The following is a 27751-nucleotide window of genomic DNA, read 5'->3' on the forward strand; positions in this document are numbered from 1 at the left end:
CAGTAGTTGAGTCGTGATATGATGAGGGAGTGGATGAGCTGTTTAGTGGTTTCTGGGGTTAGGAACGTGCGGATTTTGGCGATGTTGCGGAGGTGGAGTCTGCTTGTTGTGGAGGCGGAATCTGCATGAGTTTGTTAAAGATTGGACTTGGGGCTGGAAGGATAGGTTGGAGTCCAGAATGACACCAAGTACTCTGGCCTGCGGGGCGGGCCTGATGGTGGCGTTGTTGGACGAGATCAAATAAATATAATATTGCATTCACCGATGTAGTGATTAATTACAAACCATCTTTAGACCGGTTTGCACTAGTCAACTGCCATTTTGTTTTCTTAAGTATTGCTGGGTTTACAATCCACACTTAGAAGTGAGACGCAGATATTATAAGGTCATACAACTATATTAGATCAGGATGGCAATTTCCTCTACTTTATACACGCTGACTGTAGTGCAGACCACTTGCCCCAACCAGCATGTTGCTTAGCAATACCAAAACTAGTTGCGGATAGAGAACAGCAAACAGCAAGACATCGATGTTCCACCACCCTATAATAGGATATTCATATACACAGAATGTACATCAGGTTTACTTATAGTGGAAGAAGTGTCACTCTCCAGAGATATCACGCTGGACTTTAGGGGTCTTCATATAAATCCCAGTGTCAAAGGCAACGTTCATGACCATGGTAAGGAGACCAGGGCCCTAAACGTCTTGAGGTTCTCCATACAGTCACCCTGTTTGCTACAAAAACTGTTCTATTTACACAATATATAGACTTATTCCAGCTGTATTACTTGAATTTCACTTCCAACTTGTATATTATTTGTATCTGCTACGGGGGTAACGTGTGGAAAGGCCTGGAGACTAACCACCACCTTGCCTCCATTCTCGGTCATGTTGAAATCATGGACACTAGTCGTGTTTTTAGCAGTGATGAGGGCCAAGTTTTTCAGTACAATGTCCCGGCACATGCTGCTGGGCTCACTCGATTTCTCGGATATAGGGACCAGCAACGGTGAGTGGACGTCAAAGTTGGACAGTCTTGTCTTTTTAATCCTATGGACGCTTCTGTGTTTGATGAACTGTGACAGGGACTGACAGACCAGGCCACAGTCCAAGCACTTCAACTTGTATTCGTTCTCAGTTTCCATCTGCGATCGTTTCAACATGTGTTCGCTCAAGGTTTCCACTCGTTGGTTGTCGACGGTCCACTTCAGCACCTGATCATTACATGGTTCTGAAGGTTTATCCGAACATTTCAACGCAGGTTCCCCCTGAACTCCCACTTGTTGGTTGTTGACTGTCCACTTTAACACTTGTTTGCTCTGTGGTTCTACCTCTTGCACGGGGACTGGACATTCCAACACAAGTTCATTCTCGTTGTCCACTTTTTGGCTATTGACCGACCACTTCAACACTTCCTCCTTTGGCTGTGCGTTCATGCGCAGGCTTCTTCCCGGGTATTTAATCACAATTTCATCCTCGGTCTCAACGCATTGGAAACCACCTGGAGACTTCATTGTGTGTTCCTGCCGCGATGTCACGTGTTTGTCGTAGACCAATACCTCTTCATTCTCAGTTTTTATCTGTGGAGCGAGGTCTGAAAAGTTCAGCTGGTGTTTTTTCTGGGGTTCTCGATGCTGAAGGAAGTCGGAATGTTTCACTGGCTGTTCCTTACGGTGTTCCGGACGTTGCTGTGATTTCAGGTGTTTGTCACAGGCTAATAACTCTTCGTTCTCAGTTTTTATCTGTGGAGCAAGGTCTGGAATTTTCAGCTGCAGTTCATTCTGGTGTTTAAGAGGTTGACGGAGGGATGAATGTTTCACGTGTTGTTGATTACGGGGTTCTGGACGTTGCTGTGAATCCATAGGTTTGTCATAGAGAAACATCTTATCATTTCCAGTTTTTATATGTGGAGCGAGGTCTGAAAATTTCAGTTGGCGTTCATTCTGGAGTTCTCGATGTTGGAGGAGGTCCGAATGTCTCGCTTGCTGTTTTTTACGGGGTTCCAGACGTTGCTGTGATTTCAGGTGTTTGTCATAGACCAATACCTCTTCATTCTCAGTTTTAATGTGTGGACTGAGGTCTGGAAAGTTTAGATGGTGTTCATTCTGGTGTTTCAGAGGTTGACGTAGTTCTGGAGATTTCACCTGCCGTTCATTGCTGGGTTCCGGATGTTGCAGTGATTTCATGTGTTTGTTGTGGACTAAAACCTCTTCATTTTCGGCTTTTACGCGTGGACCACGGTCTGAAAATTTCAGTTGATGTTCATTCTGGAGTTCCAGATGTTGAAGGAGGTCTGAATTTTTCACCGGTCGTTCATGTTGGGATTCCAGATGTTGACGGAGGTCTGAATGTTTCACTTGCTGTTCATGTTGGGGTACCAGATGTTGAAGGAGATCTGAATGTTTCACTTGTCGTTCATGTTGGGATTCCAGATGTTGACGGAGGTCTGAATGTTTCACTTGTTGTTCATGTTGGGGTTCCAGATGTTGACGGAGGTCTGAATGTTTCACTTGTTGTTCATGTTGGGGTTCTAGATGTTGAAGGAGATCTGAATGTTTCACCGGTCGTTCATGTTCATGTTGGGATTCCAGATGTTGACGTAGGTTTGAATTTTTCACCGGTCGTTCATGTTGGGATTTCAGATGTTGATGGAGGTCTGAATGTTTCACTTGTTGTTCATGTTGGGGTTCCTGATGTTGAAGGTCATCTGAATGTTTCACCTTTCGTTCATGTTGGGGTTCCTGATGTTGAAGGTTGTCTGAATGTTTCACCTTTCGTTCATGTTGGGGTTCCAGACGTTGACCGAGGTCTGAATGTTTCACCTTTCGTTCATGTTGGGGTTCCAGACGTTGACGGAGGTCTAAATGTTTCACCTGTTCATTTCGGGGTTCTGGACGTTGCTGTGAATTCATGTGTTTACCATAGATGAATGCCTTATCATTTTCAGTTTTTATATGTGGAACAAGGTCTGGAAATTTCAGTTGGTGTTCACTCTGGGGTTCCAGATGTTGAAGGAGGTCTGAACATTTCACCTGTGGTTCATGTTGGGGTTCTCGGTGTTGAAGGAGGTCTAAATGTTTCACTTGCTGTTCCTTACGGGGTTCCAGACTTTGCTGTGATTTCAGGTGTTGAGCATAGAGGAACACCTCTTCATTCTCAGTTTTTATATGTGGACCAAGGTCTGAAAATTTCGCTTGATGTTCATTCTGGGGTTCTTGATGTTGAAGGAGGTCCAAAAGTTTTACATGCTGTTCCTTACGGGGTTCCACACGTTGCTGTGATTGCAGATGTTTGTCATATACTAATACCGCTTCATTCTCACATTTTACGTGTAGAACTGGAAATTTCAGCTGGTGTTCATTCTGGTGTTTCATAGGTTGACAGAGGTCTGAATGTTTCCCCTGTCGTTCATTACGGGGTTCTGAGCAATGTTGTGAGTTCATGTGCTTATCGTAGACCAATACCTTATCATTTCCAGTTTTTATGTGTGGACCAAGGTCTGAAAATTTCAGTTGGTGTTCTTTCTGGGGTTCTGGGTGTTGACAAAAGACTGAGTGTTTCACCTCATGTTCATTTTGAGGTTTTGGATGATGAAGATCTGAATGTTTCACCTGTCGTTCAATTCTGGGTTCTGGTGATTTTACATGTTTGTCGTAGACTAATATCTCTTCATTCTCAGTTTTTATGTGTGGACTGAGGTCTGAAAATTTCAGATGGTGTTTATTCTGGGGTTCTGGATGTTGACGGAAGACAGAATGCTGCACATTTTGGGGTTCCAGATGTTGACTGGGATCTGCATTTTTTACCTGTCTTTCATTTCTGGGTTCCAGATGTTGAATTGACTTCATGTGTTTGTCGCAGACTAATACCTCTTCATTTTCAGTTTTTATGCCTAGACCAAAGTCTGAAATTGTCAGCCATTGTTCATTCTGGGGTTCCAGATGTTGACGAAGGTCTGGATGCTTCACCTGTTGTTCATTCTGGGGTTCTGGGTGTTTACGAAGGTCTGAATGTTGCACCTTGTGTTCATTTTGAGGTTCCACATGTTGACAGAGGTTTGAATGTTTCACCTGTTGTTCATGTTGGGGTGCCAGATGTTGACGGAGGTCTGAATGTTTCACCTGTTGTTTCAGATGTTGCTGTGATTTCATGTGTTTGTCATAAATTAATACCTCTTCATTCCCTTTTTTAATGATTGGACCAAGGTCTGAAAATGTTAGATGGTGTTTATTTTGGGGTTCCAGATGTTGACAGGGTTCTGAATGTTTAACCTGTCGTTCATTTCTGGGTTCCGGATGTTGCGTTGATTTCATGTGTTTGTTGTAGGCTAAAACCTCTTCATTCTCAGTTCTTACGTGTGGACCAAGGCCTGAAAATTTCAGCTGGTGTTCTTTTTGGGGTTGCAGATGTCGAAGGACGTCTGAATGTTCCACTTGTTGTTCATGTCGGGGTTCAAGATGTTGCTGTGATTTCATGTGTATGTCATAGATTATTACCTCTTCATTCTCTTTTTTTATATGTGGACCAAGGTCTAAAAATTTTAGATGGTGTTTGTTATGGGGTTCTGGATATTGGCAGAGGACTGAATGTTTCAACTGTCGTTCATTTATCGGTTCTGGATGTTGATTGAGGTCTGAATGTTTCGCCTGTCGTTCATTTATGGGTTCTGGATGTTGCACTGATTTCATGTGTTTCTGGTACACGAACACCTCTTCGTTTTCTGTTTTTCTGTGAGTACCAAGGTCTGAAAACGTTAGCTGGTATTTATTCTGGGGCTCCAGATGTTGACAAAAGTTTGACTTTTTGACCTGTTGCTCTTTTCGGGGTTGTGGATGTTGATGGAGGGCTGAAGGTTTCACCTGTTGGCCTATTCGGGGTTCTGGATGTTGATGGAGGGCTGAAGGTTTCACCTGTTGGCCTATTCGGGGTTCTGGATGTTGATGGAGGGCTGAAGGTTTCACCTGTTGGCCTATTCGGGGTTCTGGATGTTGATGGAGGGCTGAAGGTTTCACCTGTTGGCCTATTCGGGGTTCTGGATGTTGATGGAGGGCTGAAGGTTTCACCTGTTGGCCTATTCGGGGTTCTGGATGGCGATGGAGGGCTGAAGGTTTCACCTGTTGGCCTATTCTGGGTTCTGGATGTTGATGGAGGGCTGAAGGTTGCACCTGTTGGTCTATCCGGGGTTCTGGATGTTGCATGGAGTTCATGTGGTTGTCATAGACCAATACCCCTTTGTTTTTAGTTTTTATATGTGGACGAAAGGTAGAAAATTGTAACGGCTGTTCATTTTGGGGCTCCAGATGTTGAAGGAAGTCTGAATGTTCCACTTGTTCATATTGGGGTTCTGGATGTTGCCAGGGTTTCAGGCGGTGATCATTCAGGGGCTCTGGATGCTGGCGCAGTTCTAAATTTTTAGGTTGGTGCCCAATGTGAGGTTCCTGCCATAGATTAAGGTCCATCATCTCCTCTTGCTCAGATTTAATATGTTGAGCAATATGAGAATATGTCAGCTCTGGTTCTCCATGAAGTTCCCTGTGTTGAGTGGTGTCCAAAGAACTGAGCTCATAATTCTGGGTGTCAGTGTTTTGACTAGCCGGATCTATAATGTCCTGTTTGCCATCGACCGATGGAAAGTGCACGCGCTTGTGACGATTCAGAGTCGAAGAGTCATTGAAGCTCTTGCCGCAGACAGGGCAATGGAAGGGTTTTTCTCCCGTGTGAACTCTGATGTGCCTCCGCAGCTTGGCGTGTTCTACAAAGCCCCTACTGCAAATGTGGCATTGGTAGGGACGTTCTCCAGTGTGCCTCCGCATGTGAATTATCAGGGAGGATTTCCGAGGGAAGCCTTTTTCGCACACCGAGCACTGGAACGGTTTCTGACCATTGTGAGTTTCCTGGTGCGCGAGGAGCATACACCGGTAGATAAAGCTTTTACCGCAGTCGGGGCAATGGTGAGGCTTATTTCCAGAATGGGTTTTCTGGTGGGTGAGCAGCTTAGAGGGGTACATGAAGGACTTTCCACAGTCTTGGCAAACGTGTGGCTTCTGTCCACAGTGAGTCTTCTGGTGGATGAGAAGGTTGGATTGGTGAGTGAAACGCTTGTCGCACTCGGCACACGAGTAAGACTTTGGCTTGGTGTGGGTTTTCCGGTGAGTGACCAGCTTGGACGGGTATGTGAAGGATTTGTCACAGTCGGGGCACTTGTAAGGTCTCATCCCACCATGAATGATGAAATGTCGAACCAGAAATTTCCACACGTCGAAGGTTTCGCCACAACTGGCGCAGATGTAAAGCTTTTCTCCAGAGTCTGGCTCATCTGTGATGGGTTTATTGGCCTCTATAGTTTTGGGGGAGTCGTTTGGCTCTGGGCTCTTCTCTGGCTCATGGTGCCCTTCCAACTCAGGATGATCTGGTGGTGGGCATTCAGCTTGATTGCTGCACTCGACTGGCTCACCGTTTTCCATGGGCTTGTGGAGCTCCCCCCCTTCAGTGTTCTCAGTCTGCGAGGGGCATACAGCTACTTCAAGGCACGTCACTGGTTCATGGCATGTATCTGGCTCACTGCACTCCACTGGCTGAGGGAATACAGTCAACCTAATTAATGCCACTGGCTGAGGGCAGGGGCTTACAGGTGGCTCACTGCACTCCATTGGCTGAAGGCAATCAGCTGGGTCACTGCACACCCCTGGTTGGGGGCACACAGTTGACTTAATTAACGCCACTGGCCGAGGTCGGGGACTTATTCCTTCAATTGGCTTCGCTAGCAACACTGGCTGAGGGCAGGGAATTATAGGCGACTCACTGCACTCCACTGGCTGAAGGCAATCAGCTGGGCCATTGGACACCACTGGCTGCGGGCAGGGACTTACAGGTGGCTCACTGCACTTTCTTGGCTGACGGCAGAGACTTACAGGTGGCTCACTGCGCTCCCTTGGCTGAGGGCACACCACTGGTTGAGGTTGACAGTTGGTTCACTGCACACCACTGGCTTACGCTTCACAGCTGGTCCACCCGCGCTTTCACGGTCTTACAAGACCTAACCGGCTCACGGGCACGGCCCCGAGACATCGTCCGCGGTAATGTTCTGGTTACAAGGCTCTTCCATTTTTAGGCCGTGAAGCTGTAAGGTGAAATCGGTGAGGATTTCCAGGGTGACTTGGACTTGATCTGCATATTTTGAATCCTAACTTCTTTGGGTTTCTCGGTTGCGCTTTGTGCTGCGCGAGTCCCCATGCCGACCAGAGACTGAAACAAAGTTTTTTCTGCGGAAACCAGACAAAAAAAAAAATATATAGTTACAGATTAATAGTACAGGAAGTGAGGAATATTAAATCTGACCTTCCCTTCATTCTTGGTGTACCGGCTCCCCCCCCCCCCATGGACTGAAATGGTTTACTCCGTCCGCCTAGGAACACCCACTGACACCCGCCTATCAAGGCATTTTGATAGTGGCATAGCTCCTCCCAAGAGCCAGCCCACAGCTTACATCAGGGTTGAGGGCACTTGGGAGGAGTGCAGAGCTTCTCTGCCATCAAAGCGGTTGTAAAGGTTCAAGGCCTCTTACCGTCATGTATTCTATGCATGAAGATAAAAAACCCGCTCTGTGCAGCCCCCCCCCCCCAATACTCACCTCAGCCCCCTCTCCATCCAGCGATGTGCACTGGAGTCTCAGCAATCCCGGGACTCCCTCTCCTCATTGGCTGAGGCAATGGTTCCCGCAGCTGTCAATCACAGCCAGTGAGCCAATGAGGAGAGTGGGCGGGGCTGAGCTGCGGCTGCGTGTGAATGTTCTCCAGTTTCTATCACAATTGTCACATGCCTGATGAAGGGGTCCTGCGAGACTCCGAAACGTTGCCTTGCTGCAACTATGTGATTGTTCATTAAAACATTTGGACCCGTATTGGTGATCCTCGGTGGGCTGGTGATATGTTTCCTTCCTCTCTGTGTGTGAATGGACACGCGGAGCAGCCGCTTGGGAACGTGCCTGCATGGGTGCCCTCATAGCAAGCAGCTTGCTGTGGTAGCACCCGACAGGAGGGCCAGGAGCACCGGCGGGGGGACTGAAGAAGCGGAGGATCCGGCTGCTCTGTGCAAAACCATTGCAAGGAACAGGAAAGTATACCATGTTTTATTTATTTTATTTAAGCCTTTAGCATCACTTTAACCCCTTGCCTACCGGACACTTCTACCCCCTTCCTGCCTACAGGACACTTCTACCCCTTCCTGCCTACAGGACACTTCTACCCCCTTCCTGCCTACAGGGCAACTTCTACCCCCTTCCTGCCTACAGGACACTTCTACCCCCTTCCTGCCTACCGGGCACTTCTACCCCCTTCCTGCCTACCGGACACTTCTACCCCCTTCCTGCCTACAGGACACTTCTACCCCCTTCCTGCCTACCGGGCACTTCTACCCCCTTCCTGCCTACCGGGCACTTCTACCCCCTTCCTGCCTACCGGACACTTCTACCCCCTTCCTGCCTACAGGACACTTCTACCCCCCTTCCTGCCTACAGGACACTTCTACCCCCTTCCTGCCTACCGGACACTTCTACTCCCTTCCTGCCTACCGGGCACTTCTACCCCCTTCCTGCCTACCGGACACTTCTACCCCCTTCCTGCCTACCGGACACTTCTACCCCCTTCCTGCCTACCTGGCACTCTACCCCCTTCCTGCCTACCGGACACTTCTACCCCCTTCCTGCCTACCGGGCACTTCTACCCCCTTCCTGCCTACCGGACACTTCTACCCCCTTCCTGCCTACCTGGCACTTCTACCCCCTTCCTGCCTACCGGACACTTCTACCCCCTTCCTGCCTACCGGGCACTTCTACCCCCTTCCTGCCTACCGGACACTTCTACCCCCTTCCTGCCTACCTGGCACTTCTACCTCCTTCCTGCCTACCGGACACTTCTACCCCCTTCCTGCCTACCTGGCACTTCTACCCCCTTCCTGCCTACAGGGCACTTCTACCCCCTTCCTGCCTACCGGACACTTCTACCCCCTTCCTGCCTACCTGGCACTTCTACCTCCTTCCTGCCTACCGGACACTTCTACCCCCTTCCTGCCTACCTGGCACTTCTACCCCCTTCCTGCCTACAGGACACTTCTACCCCCTTCCTGCCTACCGGACACTTCTACCCCCTTCCTGCCTACCGGACACTTCTACCCCCTTCCTGCCTACCGGACACTTCTACCCCCTTCCTGCCTACAGGACACTTCTACCCCCTTCCTGCCTACAGGACACTTCTACCCCCTTCCTGCCTACAGGACACTTCTACCCCCTTCCTGCCTACAGACACTTCTACCCCCTTCCTGCCTACAGGACACTTCTACCCCCTTCCTGCCTACCGGGCACTTTATACCCCCTTCTATCCTACCGGACACTTCTACCCCCTCCCTGCCTACAGGGCACTTCTACCCCCTTCCTGCCTACCGGACACTTTCTACCCCCTTCCTGCTTACAGGGCACTTCTACCCCCTTCTATCCTACCGGACACTTCTACCCCCTTCCTGCTTACAGGGCACTTCTACCCCCTTCTATCCTACCGGACACTTCTACCCCCTTCCTGCCTACAGGGCACTTCTACCCCCTTCCTGCCTACAGGACACTTCTACCCCCTTCCTGCCTACAGGACACTTCTACCCCCTTCCTGCCTACCGGACACTTCTACCCCCTTCCTGCTTACAGGGCACTTCTACCCCCTTCCTGCCTACGGACACTTCTACCCCCTTCCTGCCTACAGGGCACTTCTACCCCCTTCCTGCCTACAGGACACTTCTACCCCTTCCTGCCTACAGGGCACTTCTACCCCCTTCCTGCCTACCGGGCACTTCTACCCCCTTCCTGCCTACCGGGCACTTCTACCCCCTTCCTGCCTACAGGGCACTTCTACCCCCTTCCTGCCTACCAGGCACTTCTACCCCCTTCCTGCCTACAGGACACTTCTACCCCCTTCCTGCCTACAGGACACTTCTACCCCCTTCCTTACCAGGCCACTTTTCAGCTTTCAGCGCTGCCGCACTTTGATTGACAATTGCGCGGTCATGCAACACTGTACCCATATGAAATTTTGATCATTTTTTTCTCACAAATAGAGCTTTCTTTTGGTGGTATTTAATCGCCGCTGGGCGCTTTACTTTTTGCGCTATAAATAAAAAAAGTGCAAAAAATTTGAAAAAAAAAAAAAAAAGTTTCTTTGTTTCTATTATAAAATTTTTCAAACAGGTATTTTGTCTCCTTCACTGATGTGCGTTGATGAGGCGGCACTAAAGGGCCACTGATAGGCGGCACTAAAGGGCACTGATAGACAGCACTAATGAGGTGTCACGGATAGGCGGCACTAATATGCAGCACTGATAGGTGACACTGATGATGGGTACTGATAGACGGCACTGACTGGCATCACTGCTGGGCACTGACTGGTGGCACTGACTGGAAGCACTGCTGGGCTGCACTGGTGGGCAGCACTTGCGGGTGGGCACAGGTGGGTGGCACTGGTGGGCACAGGTGGGTGGGCACAGGTGGGTGGCACTGCAGAGTGGCACAGGTGGGTGGGCACAGGTGGACACAGGTGGGTCGGCACAGGTGGACACAGGTGGGTGGGCACAGGTGGGTGCACTGCTGGGCACAGGTGGGCGGAGCTAGTGGGCGCACTGCTGGGCACAGGTGGGCGGAACTTGCGGGTGGCACTGCTGGGCACCGATCATCAGGGCACTGATCATCAGTGCCCTGATGATCGGTGCCGATCCCCGCTCTGACAACTGCCGGTTCTCGGCAGTACTTTCCTCACGATCTGACAGCGTGAGGAAAGTGCAGCCGAGAACCGGCACTTGCATTTCCCTCTGATCAGCGTGTCATTGGACGTGGCTGATCACGTGGTAAAAGGCCGCTGTGATTGGCCTTTTACCACATCACGTGATCAGCTGTGTCCGTAGGACACAGATCACGGAGATCGCCGGGTGCGCGCCCCCTGGGGCGCGCAGGAGAGCGCGTTCTGGGAGGACGGTATATGACGTCCACTCAGAACTGGCCGGCCGCAGTGCAGCCGTCATTCGGCTATCTGCGGTCGGCAGGTAGTTAAGCATTCTTGCTTCATCACGTGTAAGCATGACCTTTGGAGCTGTGTCAGCCGCTGTACTGCTGTTCCTCAGCAGTGTATGAAAGAACACATCCCTGGCATCCCTTTAGATGTGCATGCAGCTCCCTGCTGGCCACCTGCCGCTGCGAAAGTTAATTGTGCATTTTGATAATTAGTGGCTTGATTACACGCTAATAAAAGGATCAGCAGATTGCACAGCTGAAGTCTGTAGCACCTGGTGGCCAGCAAGGAGGAGCATGCATGTCTAAAGGGATGCCAGCGATGCGTTTTTTTAAATATATATAACACTTAAAGCAGTTAAGAGGAGGTGCTGAGAGATTCTGTGCTTGTAATGGCAGGCTGTCATGTTTGCAGTGAGAGTGAGCATTCAGAGTGATGACATTGCCGCTGTGTATAGGGCGCACAAAGGCAGCATTGTCATCCTTACTTAGGTCTTTGGGGTTAAATGTTATAATATTATGACAAACTGCTTTCCTGGAAGCAAACAATGGAGTTGAAGGATGAGCCATTTAATAACATATTCCAGCACGAGGGGTTACATAGACGGTTGGCTCTCCATGCTCTGCCTATACAGACTGCAGCTCCAGAATACAATTTACAAAGTGCATGCAAGGAATATGTGGAACAGGCAGGAACACCAACTCCTCAGGTATGTCATTCTCCCCAGGAGAACCTGAACCCCAGAAATCCTCAGTAGACACCTACACCTTTCTGCATACGATTTTCTTTATCGCCCAGATGGCTCCACAGACCGCAAATCTCTAGGAGCTTTCTATAGAAATATCAGATTTTGGGCTTTGAAAGTTGGAGCTTTAAACCACATCTATGGAAGCGTGAGCTCCTGTCCTGGTCAGAGTCCTGTGTACGGCGTACAGCCCGGGGGGGAGAGAAGGGAAGGATGATGGGGGGAGAAGGGAAGGGTGATGGGGGGGAGAAGGGAAGGGTGATGGGGGGGAGAAGGGAAGGGTGATGGGGGGGAGAAGGGAAGGATGGGGGGGGGGGAGAAGGGAAGGATGATGGGGGGAGAGAATGGAAGGATGATGGGGGGAGAGAGAAGGGAAGGATGATGGGGGGGGAGAAGGGAAGGGTGATGGGGGGGAGAAGGGAAGGGTGATGGGGGGGGAGAAGGGAAGGGTGATGGGGGGGAGAAGGGAAGGGTGATGGGGGGGAGAAGGGAAGGATGGGGGGGGGAAGAAGGGAAGGACGATGGGGGGAGAGAAGGGAAGGACGATGGGGGGAGAGAGAGGGAAGGACGATGGGGGGAGAGAGAGGGAAGGACGATGGGGGGAGAGAAGGGAAGGACGATGGGGGGAGAGAGAGGGAAGGACGATGGGGGGAGAGAGAGGGAAGGACGATGGGGGGAGAGAAGGGAAGGACGATGGGGGGAGAGAGAGGGAAGGACGATGGGGGGAGAGAGAGGGAAGGACGATGGGGGGAGAGAAGGGAAGACGATGGGGGAGAGAGAGGGAAGGACGATGGGGGGAGAGAAGGGAAGGACGATGGGGGGGGGGGGGGGGGAAGGACGATGGGGGGGGGAAGGGGGGGTAGGGGGGAGAGAGGGAAGGATGATGGGGGGGAGGGGGGAGGAGAGGGAAGGAGAGGGAAGGATGATGGGGGGGGAGGAGAGGGAAGGATGATGGGGGGGGAGGAGAGGGAAGGATGATGGGGGGGGGGGAGGAGAGGGAAGGATGATGGGGGGGGAAGGGGATGATGGGGGGGAGGAGAGGGAAGGATGATGGGGGGGGGGGAGGAGAGGGAAGGATGATGGGGGGGGGGAGGAGAGGGAAGGATGATGGGGGGGGGGGAGGAGAGGGAAGGATGATGGGGGGGGGAGGAGAGGGAAGGATGATGGGGGGGGGAGGAGAGGGAAGGATGATGGGGGGGGGAGGAAGAGGGAAGGAAGATGGGGGGGGGAGGAGGGGAAGGATGATGGGAGGGAGAGAAGGGAAGGATGATGGGGGGAGGGAGGGAAGGATGATGGGGGAGGGAGGGGAAGGCAGTAGGAAGAAGAAAGGAAGGTGGGAGGAGAGAAGGACGACGGGAGAAGAAGGAAGGCAGGAGGAGGAGAGAAGGAAGGCGGGGAGGAGAGAAGGAAGGCGGGAGGAAGAGAGAAGGAAGGCGGGGAGGAGGAGAGAAGGAAGGCGGGAGGAGGAGAGAAGGAAGGGGGAGGAGAGAGAAGAAGGCGGGGGAGGAGAGAAGGAGGCGGGAGGGATAGGGAGGAGAGAAGGAAGGCGGGGGAGGAGAGAAGGAAGGCAGGGAGGAGGAGAGAAGGAAGGCGGGGAGGAGGAGGGGGGAAGACAGAAGAGAAGGAAGGCGGGAGGAGGAGAAGGAGAGAAGAAGACGGGAGGAGGAGAGAAGGAAGGCGGGAGGAGAGAGAAGGAAGGCGGGAGAAGGAGAGAAGGAAGACGGGAGGAGGAGAGAAGGAAGGCGGGGAGGAGAGAAGGAAGGCGGGGAGGAGAGAAGGAAGGGGGAGGGAAGAGAGAGGAAGGCGGGAGGAGGAGAGAGGAGAGAGAAGGAGGGGGGGAAGAGAGAAGGAAGGCGGGGGAGGAGAGAAGGAAGGCGGGGGAGGAGAGAAGGAAGGCGGGGGAGGAGAGAAGGAAGGCGGGAGGAGGAGAGAAGGAAGGCGGGAGGAGGAGAGAAGGAAGGCGGGGGAGGAGAGAAGGAAGACAGAAGGAGAAGGAAGGCGGGAGGAGGAGAAGGAGAGAAGGAAGACGGGAGGAGGAGAGAAGGAAGGCGGGAGAAGGAGAGAAGGAAGACGGGAGGAGGAGAGAAGGAAGGCGGGGAGGAGAGAAGGAAGGCGGGGAGGAGAGAAGGAAGGCGGGGAGGAGGAGAGAAGGAAGGCGGGAGGAGGAGAGAAGGAAGGCGGGAGGAGGAGAGAAGGAAGGCGGGGGAGGGAAGGAAGGCGGGGAGGAGAGAAGGAAGACAGGAGGAAAGGAAGGCGGAAGCGGGAGGAGGAGAGAAGGAAGGCGGGGAGGAGAGAAGGAAGGCGGGAGGAGGAGAGAAGGAAGGCGGGAGGAGGAGAGAAGGAAGGCGGGGAGGAGGAAAGAAGGAAGGCGGGAGAAAGAGAGAAGGAAGGCGGGAGGAAGAGAGAAGGAAGGCGGGAGGAGGAGAGAAGGAAGGCGGGGGAGGAGAGAAGGAAGGCGGGAGGAGGAGAGAAGGAAGGCGGGAGGAGGAGAGAAGGAAGGCGGGGGAGGAGAGAAGGAAGGCGGGGGAGGAGAGAAGGAAGACAGGAGGAGAAGGAAGGCGGGAGGAGGAGAAGGAGAGAAGGAAGGCGGGAGGAGGAGAGAAGGAAGGCAGGAGGAAGAGAGAAGGAAGGCGGGAGGAGGAGAGAAGGAAGGCGGGAGGAGGAGAGAAGGAAGGCGGGGGAGGAGAGAAGGAAGGCGGGGGAGGAGAGAAGGAAGGCGGGGGGAGGAGAGAAGGAAGGCGGAAGGGAGGAGAGAAGGAAGGCGGGAGGGAGGAGAGAAGGAAGGCGGGAGGGAGGAGAGAAGGAAGGCGGGAGGGAGGGGAGAAGGAAGGCGGGAGGGAGGGAGAAGGAAGGCGGGAGGGAGGGGAGAAGGAAGGCGGGGAGGGGAGAAGGAAGGCGGGGGAGGGGAGAAGGAAGGCGGGGTAGGAGGGAAGGAAGGTGGGGGAGGAAGAGAAGGAAGGCGGGGAAGGAGAGAAGGAAAGCGGGGGAGGGGAGAAGGCGGGGGAGGGGAGAAGGAAGGCGGGGGAGGAGAGAAGGAAGGCGGGGGAGGAGAGAAGGAAGGCGGGAGGAGGAGAGAAGGAAGGCGGGAGGAGGAGAGAAGGAAGGCAGGGGAGGAGAGAAGGAAGGCGGGAGGAGGAGAGAAGGAAGGCAGGGGAGGAGAGAAGGAAGGCGGGAGGAGGAGAGAAGGAAGGCGGGAGGAGGAGAGAAGGAAGGCGGGAGGAAGAGAGAAGGAAGGCGGGGGAGGAGAGAAGGAAGGCGGGGGAGGAGAGAAGGAAGGCGGGGGGGAGGAGAGAAGGAAGGCGGGGAGGAGGAGAGAAGGAAGGCGGGGAAGGAGAGAAGGAAAGCGGGGGAGGAGAGAAGGCAGGGGAGGAGAGAAGGAAGGCAGGGGAGGAGAGAAGGAAGGTGGGGGAGGAGACCAGGAAAGCGGGGGAGGAGAGAAGCCGCACAGTTGGGCGAGGTGGGATTGTTTTCACACACAATTCTCTCCTAGATCTCCCCTCACACCAGATCTGCCTGTCTATGGCCTGGGTAGGACAAGCTGACTGACCAGTACTGACCATGATGAGGAGGAAGGTTCCCCAGTCCCTGGTGGGGGATCCCCAGCGTGATGGAAGACGATGAGAAGTATTTATGTGTCTTCTTACCGGCGGTGGATCGTCTGCTCTCCTTCCTGGACCCCACGTTGGGCACGTACTCCCCATACAGGACGCTCCCCATCAGGAATTCAGGATGACTTCTGGTCTCACCGCAGTACGGATCTACCGGAGAATGAGAACAGCTGAGCTGTACAAGGATGTCGGTGTGCACCCCTCCACCAATGAGAATCTGCAGCAACCCCCCCCCCCCCCACACCAGCCAATCTCTACACACGATTATTTACACAAGCCAGGCGTTTTATATTATAGGAACTCATTTTAAGAAACAGCTCTTTTGAGACTCAGTGACACCACAACTGGGTGGGAGGGGCCAGTAGGCTCCTATAAACACCCAGCACCCTGCCCTGAGCAGTAGAATAAAAAACACATCCCTGGCATCCATTTAAACATGCATGTCCCTCCCTGCTGGCCATTGGGTGCTGCAGAATGTAACTGTGCAATCTGCTGACCACTTTATTAGTGTGTAATCAAGCAACTGATTATCAGATTTCACAACTAAAGCAGTGGCCAGCAGGGAGGAGCATGCGAGTCTAATGGGATGGCGGAGAAATGAGCTGTGACTACATCCTCCTCAATGTGTGTTCCCATTGGTCAGCTGTGACTACATCCTCCTCAATGTGTGTTCCCATTGGTCAGCTGTGACTACATCCTCCTCAATGTGTGTTCCCATTGGTCAGTTGTGAGTGTCTCTGTCCTCAATATAAGATCCCATTGGTCAGTTGCGAGTCTGTCCTCCTCAATGTGTGTTCCCATTGGTCAGGTGTGAGTGTCTCTGTCCTCAATGTGCGTTCCCATTGGCCAGCTGTGAGTCTGTCCTCCTCTATGTGTGCTCCCATTGGTCAGCTGCGAGTTGGCCCTCCTCTATATGTGTTCCCATTGGTTAGCTGTGAGTCTCGCCCCCTCAATGTGTTCCTATTGGTCAGCTGTGAGTCGGCCCTCCTCTATATGTGTTCTCATTGGTCAGCTGTGAGTCCCTCTGTCCTCAATGTGTGTTCCCATTGGCCAACTGTATGTCCTCCTCAATGTGTTCCCATTGGCCAGATGTGAGTCCTCAATGTGCGTTCCCATTGGCCAGCTGTGAGTCCTCCTCAATGTGTGTTCCCATTGGCCAGCTGTGAGTAGGTTCGGCTCAATCTGTGCTCCATTTGGTTTGCTGTGAGTATGTCCTCCTCGTGTTTTTATTGGTCAGCTGTGAGTCCCATTGGTCAGCTGTGACTATATCCTCCTCAATGTGTGTTCCCATTGGTCAGCTGTGACTACATCCTCCCAATGTGTGTTCCCATTGGTCAGCTGTGACTACATCCTCCCAATGTGTTCCCACTGGTCAGCTGTGAGTCCGTATTCCTCTATGTGTGTTCCCATTGGTCAGCTGTGAGTCTATCCTCCTTTATGTTTGTTCCCATTGGTCAGCTGCAAGTTGGCCCTCCTCTATGTGTGTTCCCATTGGTCAGCTGTGAGTCCCTCTGTTCTCAATGTGTGTTCCCATTGGCCAGCTGTGAGTCTTCCTCAATGTGTTCCCATTGGCCAGCTGTGACTACATCCTCCTCAATGTGTGTTCCCATTGGTCAGCTGTGACTACATCCTCCTCAATGTGTGTTCCCATTGGTCAGCTGTGACTACATCCTCCTCAATGTGTGTTCCCATTGGTCAGGTGTGAGTGTCTCTGTCCTCAATGTGCGTTCCCATTGGCCAGCTGTGAGTCTGTCCTCTATGTGTGCTCCCATTGGTCAGCTGCGAGTTGGCCCTCCTCTATATGTGTTCCCATTGGTTAGCTGTGAGTCTCGCCCCCTCAATGTGTTCCCATTGGTCAGCTGTGAGTCGGCCCTCCTCTATATGTGTTCCCATTAGCCAGATGTGAGTCCTCCTCTATATGTGTTCCCATTGGCCAACTGTATGTCCTCCTCAATGTGTTCCCATTGGCCAGCTGTGAGTCCTCCTCAATGTGTTCAATTGGCCAGCTGTGAGTCCTCCTCAATGTGTTCCCATTGGCCAGCTGTGAGTCCTCCTCAATGTGTGTTCCCATTGGCCAGCTGTGAGTCCTCCTCAATGTGTGTTCCCATTGGTCAGCTGTGACTACATCCTCCTCAATGTGTGTTCCCATTGGTCAGCTGTGACTACATCCTCCTCAATGTGTGTTTCCTATTGGTCAGCTGTGACTACATCCTCCTCAATGTGTGTTCCTATTGGTCAGCTGTGACTACATCCTCCTCAATGTGTGTTCCCATTGGTCAGCTGTGACTACATCCTCCTCAATGTTTGTTCCCATTGGTTAGCTGTGGGTTCACCATACTTATTGTGTGTTTACATTCACCTGAATGAGCCCACGCTGCAACTGCATGCGGTACAGGGGGTAGTGGCATGGTGGGGCTGGTTTTAAGGGGTTAGAAGGGACAGGGAGGAGGCAACATAATCGCCTTACACACCTTCTGAAGAGCAATCCAGCACAGATCATCCTTCAGAGGGTAACACAATGTGACAAGCGGGGATGCTGGAGGATCATTCCCACTCTTTGCTGTGCAAAGGATCATGGGAAGAAAATATAAATCTCGAGGCCGGGGTCGGGGGGGGAGGGGTCTCACCGATAGAACTCAGGTTGCGAATATTGTCCATCATGACCTCCTTGTAGAGCTCCTTCTGCCACGTCTCCAGACTCCACCATTCCTCCTCCGTGAAATACACCGCCACGTCATCGAAGGTCACCTGACCCTGCAATAGAGGACCCCAAATGCATCATCATCAAAGGTCACCTGCAGGGGGCGAGAACTACAGGGGCTGCGGGTGGGGCTGGGAGCACTACAGGGGGCTGCGGGTGGGGCTAGGAGCACTACAGGGGGCTGCGGGTGGGGGCTAGGAGCACTACAGGGGGCTGGTGGGTGGGGCTGAGAGCACTACAGGGGGCTGTGGGTGGGGCTGGGAGCACTACAGGGGAACTGAGAGCACTACAGGGGGTTGTGGGTGGGGCTGGGAGCACTACAGGGGGCTCCGGTGGGGCTAGGAGCACTACAGGGGCTGCGGGTGGGGATGAGAGCACTACAGGGGGCTGTGGGTGGGGCTGGGAGCACTACAGGGGGCTGCGGGTGGGGCTGGGAGCACTACAGGGGGCTGCGGGTGGGGCTGGGAGCACTACAGGGGGCTGCGGGTGGGGCTGGGAGCACTACAGGGGGCTGTGGGTGGAACTGAGAGCACTACAGGGGTTGTGGGTGGGGCTGGGAGCACAACAGGGGGTTGTGGGTGGGGCTGGGAGCACTACAGGGGGCTCCGGGTGGGCTAGGAGCACTACAGGGGGCTGCGGGTGGGGCTGAGAGCACTACAGGGGGCTGCGGGTGCGGCAGGGAGCACTACAGGGGGCTGAGAGCACTACAGGGGGTTGCGGGCGGGGCTGAGAGCACTACAGGGGGTTGCGGGCGGGGCTGAGAGCACTACAGGGGGTTGCGGGCGGGGCTGAGAGCACTACAGGGGGTTGCGGGCGGGGCTGAGAGCACTACAGGGGGCTCCGGGCGGGGCTGGGAGCACTACAGGGGGCTGCGGGCGGGGCTGGGAGCACTACAGGGGGCTGCGGGCGGGGCTGGGAGCACTACAGGGGGCTGCGGGCGGGGCTAGGAGCACTACAGGGGGCCGTGGGCGGGGCTGGGAGCACTACAGGGGGCCGCGGGCGGGGCTGGGAGCACTACAGGGGGCCGCGGGCGGGGCTGGGAGCACTACAGGGGGCCGTGGGCGGGGCTGGGAGCACTACAGGGGGCCGCGGGTGGGGCTAAGAGCACTACAGGGGGCTGTGGGTGGGGCTGGGAGCACTACAGGGGGCTGCGGGTGGGGCTGGGAGCACTACAGGGGGCTGCGGGTGGGGCTGGGAGCACTACAGGGGCTGCGGGTGGGGCTGGGAGCACTACAGGGGGCTGTGGGTGGGGCTGGGAGCACTACAGGGGGCTGTGGGTGGGGCTGGGAGCACTACAGGGGGCTGTGGGTGGGGCTGGGAGCACTACAGGGGGCTGAGAGCACTACAGGGGGTTGTGGGTGGGGCTGAGAACACTACAGGGGGCTGCGGGTGGGGCTGGGAGCACTACAGGGGGCTGCGGGTGGGGCTGGGAGCACTACAGGGGGCTGTGGGTGGGGCTAGGAGCACTACAGGGGGCTGTGGGTGGGGCTGGGAGCACTACAGGGGGCTGTAGGTGGGGCTGGGAGCACTACAGGGGGCTGCGGGTGGGGCTGAGAGTACTACAGGGGGCTGCGGGTGGGGCTGGGAGCACTACAGGGGGCTGCGGGTGGGGCTGGGAGCACTACAGGGGGCTGCGGGTGGGCTGAGAGCACTACAGGGGGCTGCGGGTGGGGCTAGGTGCACTACACGGGGCTACGGGTGGGGCTGGGAGCACTACAGGGGGCTGTGGGTGGGGCTAAGAGCACTACAGGGGGTTGTGGGTGGGGCTAGGAGCACTACAGGGGGCTGCGGGTGGGGCTGAGAGCACTACAGGGGGCTGCGGGTGGGGCTAGGAGCACTACAGGGGGCTGCGGGTGGGGCTGAGACTGACACCCCCCCACACACACACACCCCTCTGGCAGCAGGACTGCTTGAAGCTGCAGAGGGAGGGGCTGACTTCTGAGACCCCTTGTGATGCCGCTTCAGAAATGCCCGCAGAGCATTCCACCACAGGGCAACCACTGCAACAGTACAGAGTGACCTGGACCATACCTGACAGTTGTGTACCGAGTATTACACCGTCTGTATACAGGGAGGGGACCCTGCAGAGTATCACACCGCCTGTATACAGGGAGGGGACCCTGCAGAGTATCACACCGCCTGTATACAGGGAGAGGACCCTGCAGAGTATTACACCGTCTGTATACAGGGAGGGGACCCTGCAGAGTATCACACCGTCTGTATACAGGAGGGGACCCTGCAGAGTATCACACCGCCTGTATACAGGGAGGGGACCCTGCAGAGTATCACACCGCCTGTATACAGGGAGGGGACCCTGCAGAGTATCACACCGCCTGTATACAGGGAGGGGACCCTGCAGAGTATCACACCGCCTGTATACAGGGAGGGGACCCTGCAGAGTATCACACCGCCTGTATACAGGGAGGGGACCCTGCAGAGTATCACACCGCCTGTATACAGGGAGGGGACCCTGCAGAGTATCACACCGCCTGTATACAGGGAGGGGACCCTGCAGAGTATCACACCGCCTGTATACAGGGAGGGGACCCTGCAGAGTATCACACCGCCTGTATACAGGGAGGGGACCCTGCAGAGTATCACACCGCCTGTATACAGGGAGGGGACCCTGCAGAGTATCACACCGCCTGTATACAGGGAGGGGACCCTGCAGAGTATCACACCGCCTGTATACAGGGAGGGGACCCTGCAGAGTATCACACCGCCTGTATACAGGGAGGGGACCCTGCAGAGTATCACACCGCCTGTATACAGGGAGGGGACCCTGCAGAGTATCACACCGCCTGTATACAGGGAGGGGACCCTGCAGAGTATCACACCGCCTGTATACAGGGAGGGGACCCTGCAGAGTATCACACCGCCTGTATACAGGGAGGGGACCCTGCAGAGTATCACACCGCCTGTATACAGGGAGGGGACCCTGCAGAGTATCACACCGCCTGTATACAGGGAGAGGACCCTGCAGAGTATCACACCGCCTGTATACAGGGAGAGGACCCTGCAGAGTATCACACCGCCTGTATACAGGGAGAGGACCCTGCAGAGTATCACACCGCCTGTATACAGGGAGGGGACCCTGCAGAGTATCACACCGCCTGTATACAGGGAGGGGACCCTGCAGAGTATCACACCGCCTGTATACAGGGAGGGGACCCTGCAGAGTATCACACCGCCTGTATACAGGGAGGGGACCCTGCAGAGTATCACACCGCCTGTATACAGGGAGGGGACCCTGCAGAGTATCACACCGCCTGTATACAGGGAGGGGACCCTGCAGAGTATCACACCGCCTGTATACAGGGAGAGACCCTGCAGAGTATCACACCGCCTGTATACAGGGAGGGGACCCTGCAGAGTATCACACCGCCTGTATACAGGGAGGGGACCCTGCAGAGTATCACACCGCCTGTATACAGGGAGGGGACCCTGCAGAGTATCACACCGCCTGTATACAGGGAGGGGACCCTGCAGAGTATCACACCGCCTGTATACAGGGAGGGGACCCTGCAGAGTATCACACCGCCTGTATACAGGGAGGGGACCCTGCAGAGTATCACACCGCCTGTATACAGGGAGGGGACCCTGCAGAGTATCACACCGCCTGTATACAGGGAGAGGACCCTGCAGAGTATCACACCGCCTGTATACAGGGAGAGGACCCTGCAGAGTATCACACCGCCTGTATACAGGGAGAGGACCCTGCAGAGTATCACACCGCCTGTATACAGGGAGAGGACCCTGCAGAGTATCACACCGCCTGTATACAGGGAGAGGACCCTGCAGAGTATCACACCGCCTGTATACAGGGAGAGGACCCTGCAGAGTATCACACCGCCTGTATACAGGGAGAGGACCCTGCAGAGTATCACACCGCCTGTATAAAGGGAGAGGACCTGCAGAGTATCACACCGCCTGTATACAGGGAGAGGACCCTGCAGAGTATCACACCGCCTGTATACAGGGAGAGGACCCTGCAGAGTATCACACCGCCTGTATACAGGGAGGGGACCCTGCAGAGTATCACACCGCCTGTATACAGGGAGGGGACCCTGCAGAGTATCACACCGCCTGTATACAGGGAGGGGACCCTGCAGAGTATCACACCGCCTGTATACAGGGAGGGGACCCTGCAGAGTATCACACCGCCTGTATACAGGGAGGGGACCCTGCAGAGTATCACACCGCCTGTATACAGGGAGGGGACCCTGCAGAGTATCACACCGCCTGTATACAGGGAGGGGACCCTGCAGAGTATCACACCGCCTGTATACAGGGAGGGGACCCTGCAGAGTATCACACCGCCTGTATACAGGGAGGGGACCCTGCAGAGTATCACACCGCCTGTATACAGGGAGGGGACCCTGCAGAGTATCACACCGCCTGTATACAGGGAGGGGACCCTGCAGAGTATCACACCGCCTGTATACAGGGAGGGGACCCTGCAGAGTATCACACCGCCTGTATACAGGGAGGGGACCCTGCAGAGTATCACACCGCCTGTATACAGGGAGAGGACCCTGCAGAGTATCACACCGCCTGTATACAGGGAGAGGACCCTGCAGAGTATCACACCGCCTGTATACAGGGAGAGGACCCTGCAGAGTATCACACCGCCTGTATACAGGGAGAGGACCCTGCAGAGTATCACACCGCCTGTATACAGGGAGGGGACCCTGCAGAGTATCACACCGCCTGTATACAGGGAGGGGACCCTGCAGAGTATCACACCGCCTGTATACAGGGAGGGGACCCTGCAGAGTATCACACCGCCTGTATACAGGGAGAGGACCCTGCAGAGTATCACACCGCCTGTATACAGGGAGAGGACCCTGCAGAGTATCACACCGCCTGTATACAGGGAGGGGACCCTGCAGAGTATCACACCGCCTGTATACAGGGAGAGGACCCTGCAGAGTATCACACCGCCTGTATACAGGGAGAGGACCCTGCAGAGTATCACACCGCCTGTATACAGGGAGAGGACCCTGCAGAGTATCACACCGCCTGTATACAGGGAGAGGACCCTGCAGAGTATCACACCGCCTGTATACAGGGAGGGGACCCTGCAGAGTATCACACCGCCTGTATACAGGGAGAGGACCCTGCAGAGTATCACACCGCCTGTATACAGGGAGAGGACCCTGCAGAGTATCACACCGCCTGTATACAGGGAGAGGACCCTGCAGAGTATCACACCGCCTGTATACAGGGAGAGGACCCTGCAGAGTATCACACCGCCTGTATACAGGGAGAGGACCCTGCAGAGTATCACACCGCCTGTATACAGGAGAGGACCCTGCAGAGTATTACACCGCCTGTATACAGGGAGAGGACCCTGCAGAGTATTACACCGCCTGTATACAGGGAGAGGACCCTGCAGAGCATTACACCGCCTGTATACAGGGAGAGGACCCTGCAGAGCATTACACCGCCTGTATACAGGGAGAGGACCCTGCAGAGCATTACACCGCCTGTATACAGGGAGAGGACCCTGCAGAGTATTACACCACCTGTACACAGGGAGAGGACCCTGCAGAGCATTACACCGTCTGTACACAGGGAGAGGACCCTGCAGAGCATTACACCGTCTGTACACAGGGAGAGGACCCTGCAGAGTATTACACCGTCTGTACACAGGGAGAGGACCCTGCAGAGTATTACACCGCCTGTATACAGGGAGAGGACCCTGCAGAGCATTACACCGCCTGTATACAGGGAGAGGACCCTGCAGAGCATTACACCGCCTGTATACAGGGAGAGGACCCTGCAGAGCATTACACCGCCTGTATACAGGGAGAGGACCCTGCAGAGTATTACACCGCCTGTATACAGGGAGAGGACCCTGCAGAGTATTACACCATCTCTATACAGGGAGAGGACCCTGCCCTGTTGTACAGTGGATATAGGTGTGAAGCTCTGCAGAGTGTATAGAGGGTGTAATGCTCTGCAGTGTTATACTGTGGATATTGTTCTGCAGAGTACTTTACTGCCGATATACAAAAGGTGTGATATGCTGCAGACTGTTGCATATTGCATATAGAAAGGAAATATGTTATGCAGAGCATTGCACTGTGTATAAAGGGGTGTGATGGTCTGCAGACTGTTGTGCTGTGTTTACAGGAGGAGTGATGGTCTGCAGAGTGTTGTGTTATACAGGGGGAGTGATGGTCTGCAGAGTGCTGTGTATACAGGAGTGATGGTCTGCAGAGTGCTGTGTATACAGGAGGAGTGATGGTCTGCAGAGTGTTGTGTATACAGGAGGAGTGATGGTCTGCAGAGTGTTGTGTATACAGGGGGAGTGATGGTCTGCAGGGTGTTGTGTATACAGGGGGAGTGATGGTCTGCAGAGTGCTGTGTATACAGGAGGAGTGATGGTCTGCAGAGTGTTGTGTATACAGGGGGAGTGATGGTCTGCAGAGTGTTGTGTATACAGGGGAGTGATGGTCTGCAGAGTGCTGTGTATACAGGAGGAGTGATGGTCTGCAGAGTGCTGTGTATACAGGGGGAGTGATGGTCTGCAGAGTGTTGTGTATACAGGGGGAGTGATGGTCTGCAGAGTGCTGTGTATACAGGGGGAGTGATGGTCTGCAGAGTGCTGTGTATACAGGGGGAGCGATGGTCTGCAGAGTGCTGTGTATACAGGGGGAGTGATGGTCTGCAGAGTGCTGTGTATACAGGGGAAGTGATGGTCTGCAGAGTGTTGTGTATACAGGGGGAGTGATGGTCTGCAGAGTGCTGTGTATACAGGGGGAGTGATGGTCTGCAGAGTGTTGTGTATACAGGGGGAGTGATGGTCTGCAGAGTGCTGTGTATACAGGGGGAGTGATGGTCTGCAGAGTGTTGTGTATACAGGGGGAGTGATGGTCTGCAGGGTGTTGTGTATACAGGGGGAGTGATGGTCTGCAGAGTGTTGTGTATACAGGGGGAGTGATGGTCTGCAGAGTGCTGTGTATACAGGGGGAGTGATGGTCTGCAGAGTGTTGTGTATACAGGGGGAGTGATGGTCTGCAGGGTGTTGTGTATACAGGGGGAGTGATGGTCTGCAGAGTGTTGTGTATACAGGGGGAGTGATGGTCTGCAGAGTGCTGTGTATACAGGGGGAGTGATGGTCTGCAGAGTGTTGTGTATACAGGGGGAGTGATGGTCTGCAGAGTGCTGTGTATACAGGGGGAGTGATGGTCTGCAGGGTGTTGTGTATACAGGGGGAGTGATGGTCTGCAGAGTGCTGTGTATACAGGGGGAGTGGATGGTCTGCAGAGTGTTGTGTATACAGGGGGAGTGATGGTCTGCAGGGTGTTGTGTATACAGGGGGAGTGATGGTCTGCAGAGTGTTGTGTATACAGGGGGAGTGATGGTCTGCAGAGTGCTGTGTATACAGGGGGAGTGATGGTCTGCAGAGTGTTGTGTATACAGGGGGAGTGATGGTCTGCAGGGTGCTGTGAATACAGGGGGAGTGATGGTCTGCAGCGTTGCCATGCCCCCTGTACACACACCCCTCCCCCTCACTCACCCCGGAGGGCCCCTCCATCCTCCTGCTGTCTCCGGATCCTCTGGTGGTGGAGGCCGCAGGTCACGTGACTGCCTGAGACCGGAAAAGGGGCGGGGTCACGTGACTGCCGGCCGACACTGTCTTGGCAGAGCACTTCCGGTACTGAGAGCTGTGCAACCCCTGGGAGCGGAGGGGGGAGCCTGGGGCCCCTGAGAGGGACAATTCTGGGGCCACACCTCTCTGTACATTCTATTATCATCTCCACATATTTATTCTGTATAATATCCTCATCACCTCTATACATTGTATCCTCATCATCACCTCTATACATTGTATCCCCATCATCTCTATACATTGTATCCCCATCATCATCTCTATACATTGTATCCCCATCACCTCTATACATTGTATCCCCATCATCACCTCTATACATTGTATCCCCATCATCATCTCTATACATTGTATCCCCATCATCACCTCTATACATTGTATCCTCATCATCACCTCTATACATTGTATCCCCATCATCACCTCTATACATTGTATCCCCATCATCTCTATACATTGTATCCCCATCATCACCTCTATACATTGTATCCCCATCATCATCTCTATACATTGTATCCCCATCATCACCTCTATACATTGTATCCCCATCATCTCTATACATTGTATCCCCATCATCACCTCTATACATTGTATCCCCATCATCTCTATACATTGTATCCCCATCATCTCTATACATTGTATCCCCATCATCACCTCTATACATTGTATCCCCATCATCACCTCTATACATTGTATCCCCATCATCTCTATACATTGTATCCCCATCATCACCTCTATACATTGTATCCCCATCATCATCTCTATACATTGTATCCTCATCATCACCTCTATACATTGTATCCCCATCATCTCTATACATTGTATCCCCATCATCACCTCTATACATTGTATCCCCATCATCTCTATACATTGTATCCCCATCATCATCTCTATACATTGTATCCTCATCATCATCTCTATACATTGTATCCTCATCATCTCTATACATTGTATCCTCATCATCTCTATACATTGTATCCCCATCATCACCTCTATACATTGTATCCCCATCATCACCTCTATACATTGTATCCCCATCATCACCTCTATACATTGTATCCCCATCATCATCTCTATACATTGTATCCCCATCATCTCTATACATTGTATCCCCATCATCATCTCTATACATTGTATCCTCATCATCACCTCTATACATTGTATCCTCATCATCTCTATACATTGTATCCCCATCATCACCTCTATACATTGTATCCCCATCATCACCTCTATACATTGTATCCCCATCACCTCTATACATTGTATCCCCATCATCACCTCTATACATTGTATCCCCATCATCACCTCTATACATTGTATCCCCATCACCTCTATACATTGTATCCTCATCATCTCTATACATTGTATCCCCATCATCACCTCTATACATTGTATCCCCATCATCACCTCTATACATTGTATCCCCATCATCATCTCTATACATTGTATCCCCATCACCTCTATACATTGTATCCCCATCATCTCTATACATTGTATCCTCATCATCACCTCTATACATTGTATCCCCATCATCACCTCTATACATTGTATCCGCATCATCACCTCTATACATTGTATCCCCATCATCACCTCTATACATTGTATCCCCATCATCACCTCTATACATTGTATCCCCATCATCACCTCTATACATTGTATCCCCATCATCTCTATACATTGTATCCCCATCATCACCTCTATACATTGTATCCCCATCATCACCTCTATACATTGTATCCTCATCATCACCTCTATACATTGTATCCCCATCATCTGTATACATTGTATCCCCATCATCACCTCTATACATTGTATCCCCATCATCACCTCTATACATTGTATCCTCATCATCTCTATACATTGTATCCCCATCATCACCTCTATACATTGTATCCCCATCATCACCTCTATACATTGTATCCTCATCATCACCTCTATACATTGTATCCCCATCATCTGTATACATTGTATCCCCATCATCACCTCTATACATTGTATCCTCATCATCACCTCTATACATTGTATTCCCATCATCA

General features: G+C 53.3%; 1 protein-coding gene across 1 annotated transcript; it reads right to left on the reverse strand.

Moving 5' to 3' along the window:
- Window positions 1-529: 529 nt before the first annotated feature.
- LOC149427517 (uncharacterized) lies at window positions 530-25646 on the reverse strand. Its single transcript, XM_089667946.1, is given in 7 exon segments — window positions 530-6962; window positions 6965-7019; window positions 7022-7054; window positions 7056-7159; window positions 7162-7266; window positions 18027-18153; window positions 25629-25646. Coding segments are annotated over 7 exon segments (6630 nt in total). The 3' UTR covers window positions 530-774.
- Window positions 25647-27751: the final 2105 nt, after the last annotated feature.

This window comes from Staurois parvus, unplaced genomic scaffold (assembly GCF_062004578.1).
Source record: "Staurois parvus isolate SC_StPar_1 unplaced genomic scaffold, SC_StPar_1.0 ptg003691l, whole genome shotgun sequence".
Taxonomy (NCBI): domain Eukaryota; kingdom Metazoa; phylum Chordata; class Amphibia; order Anura; family Ranidae; genus Staurois; species Staurois parvus.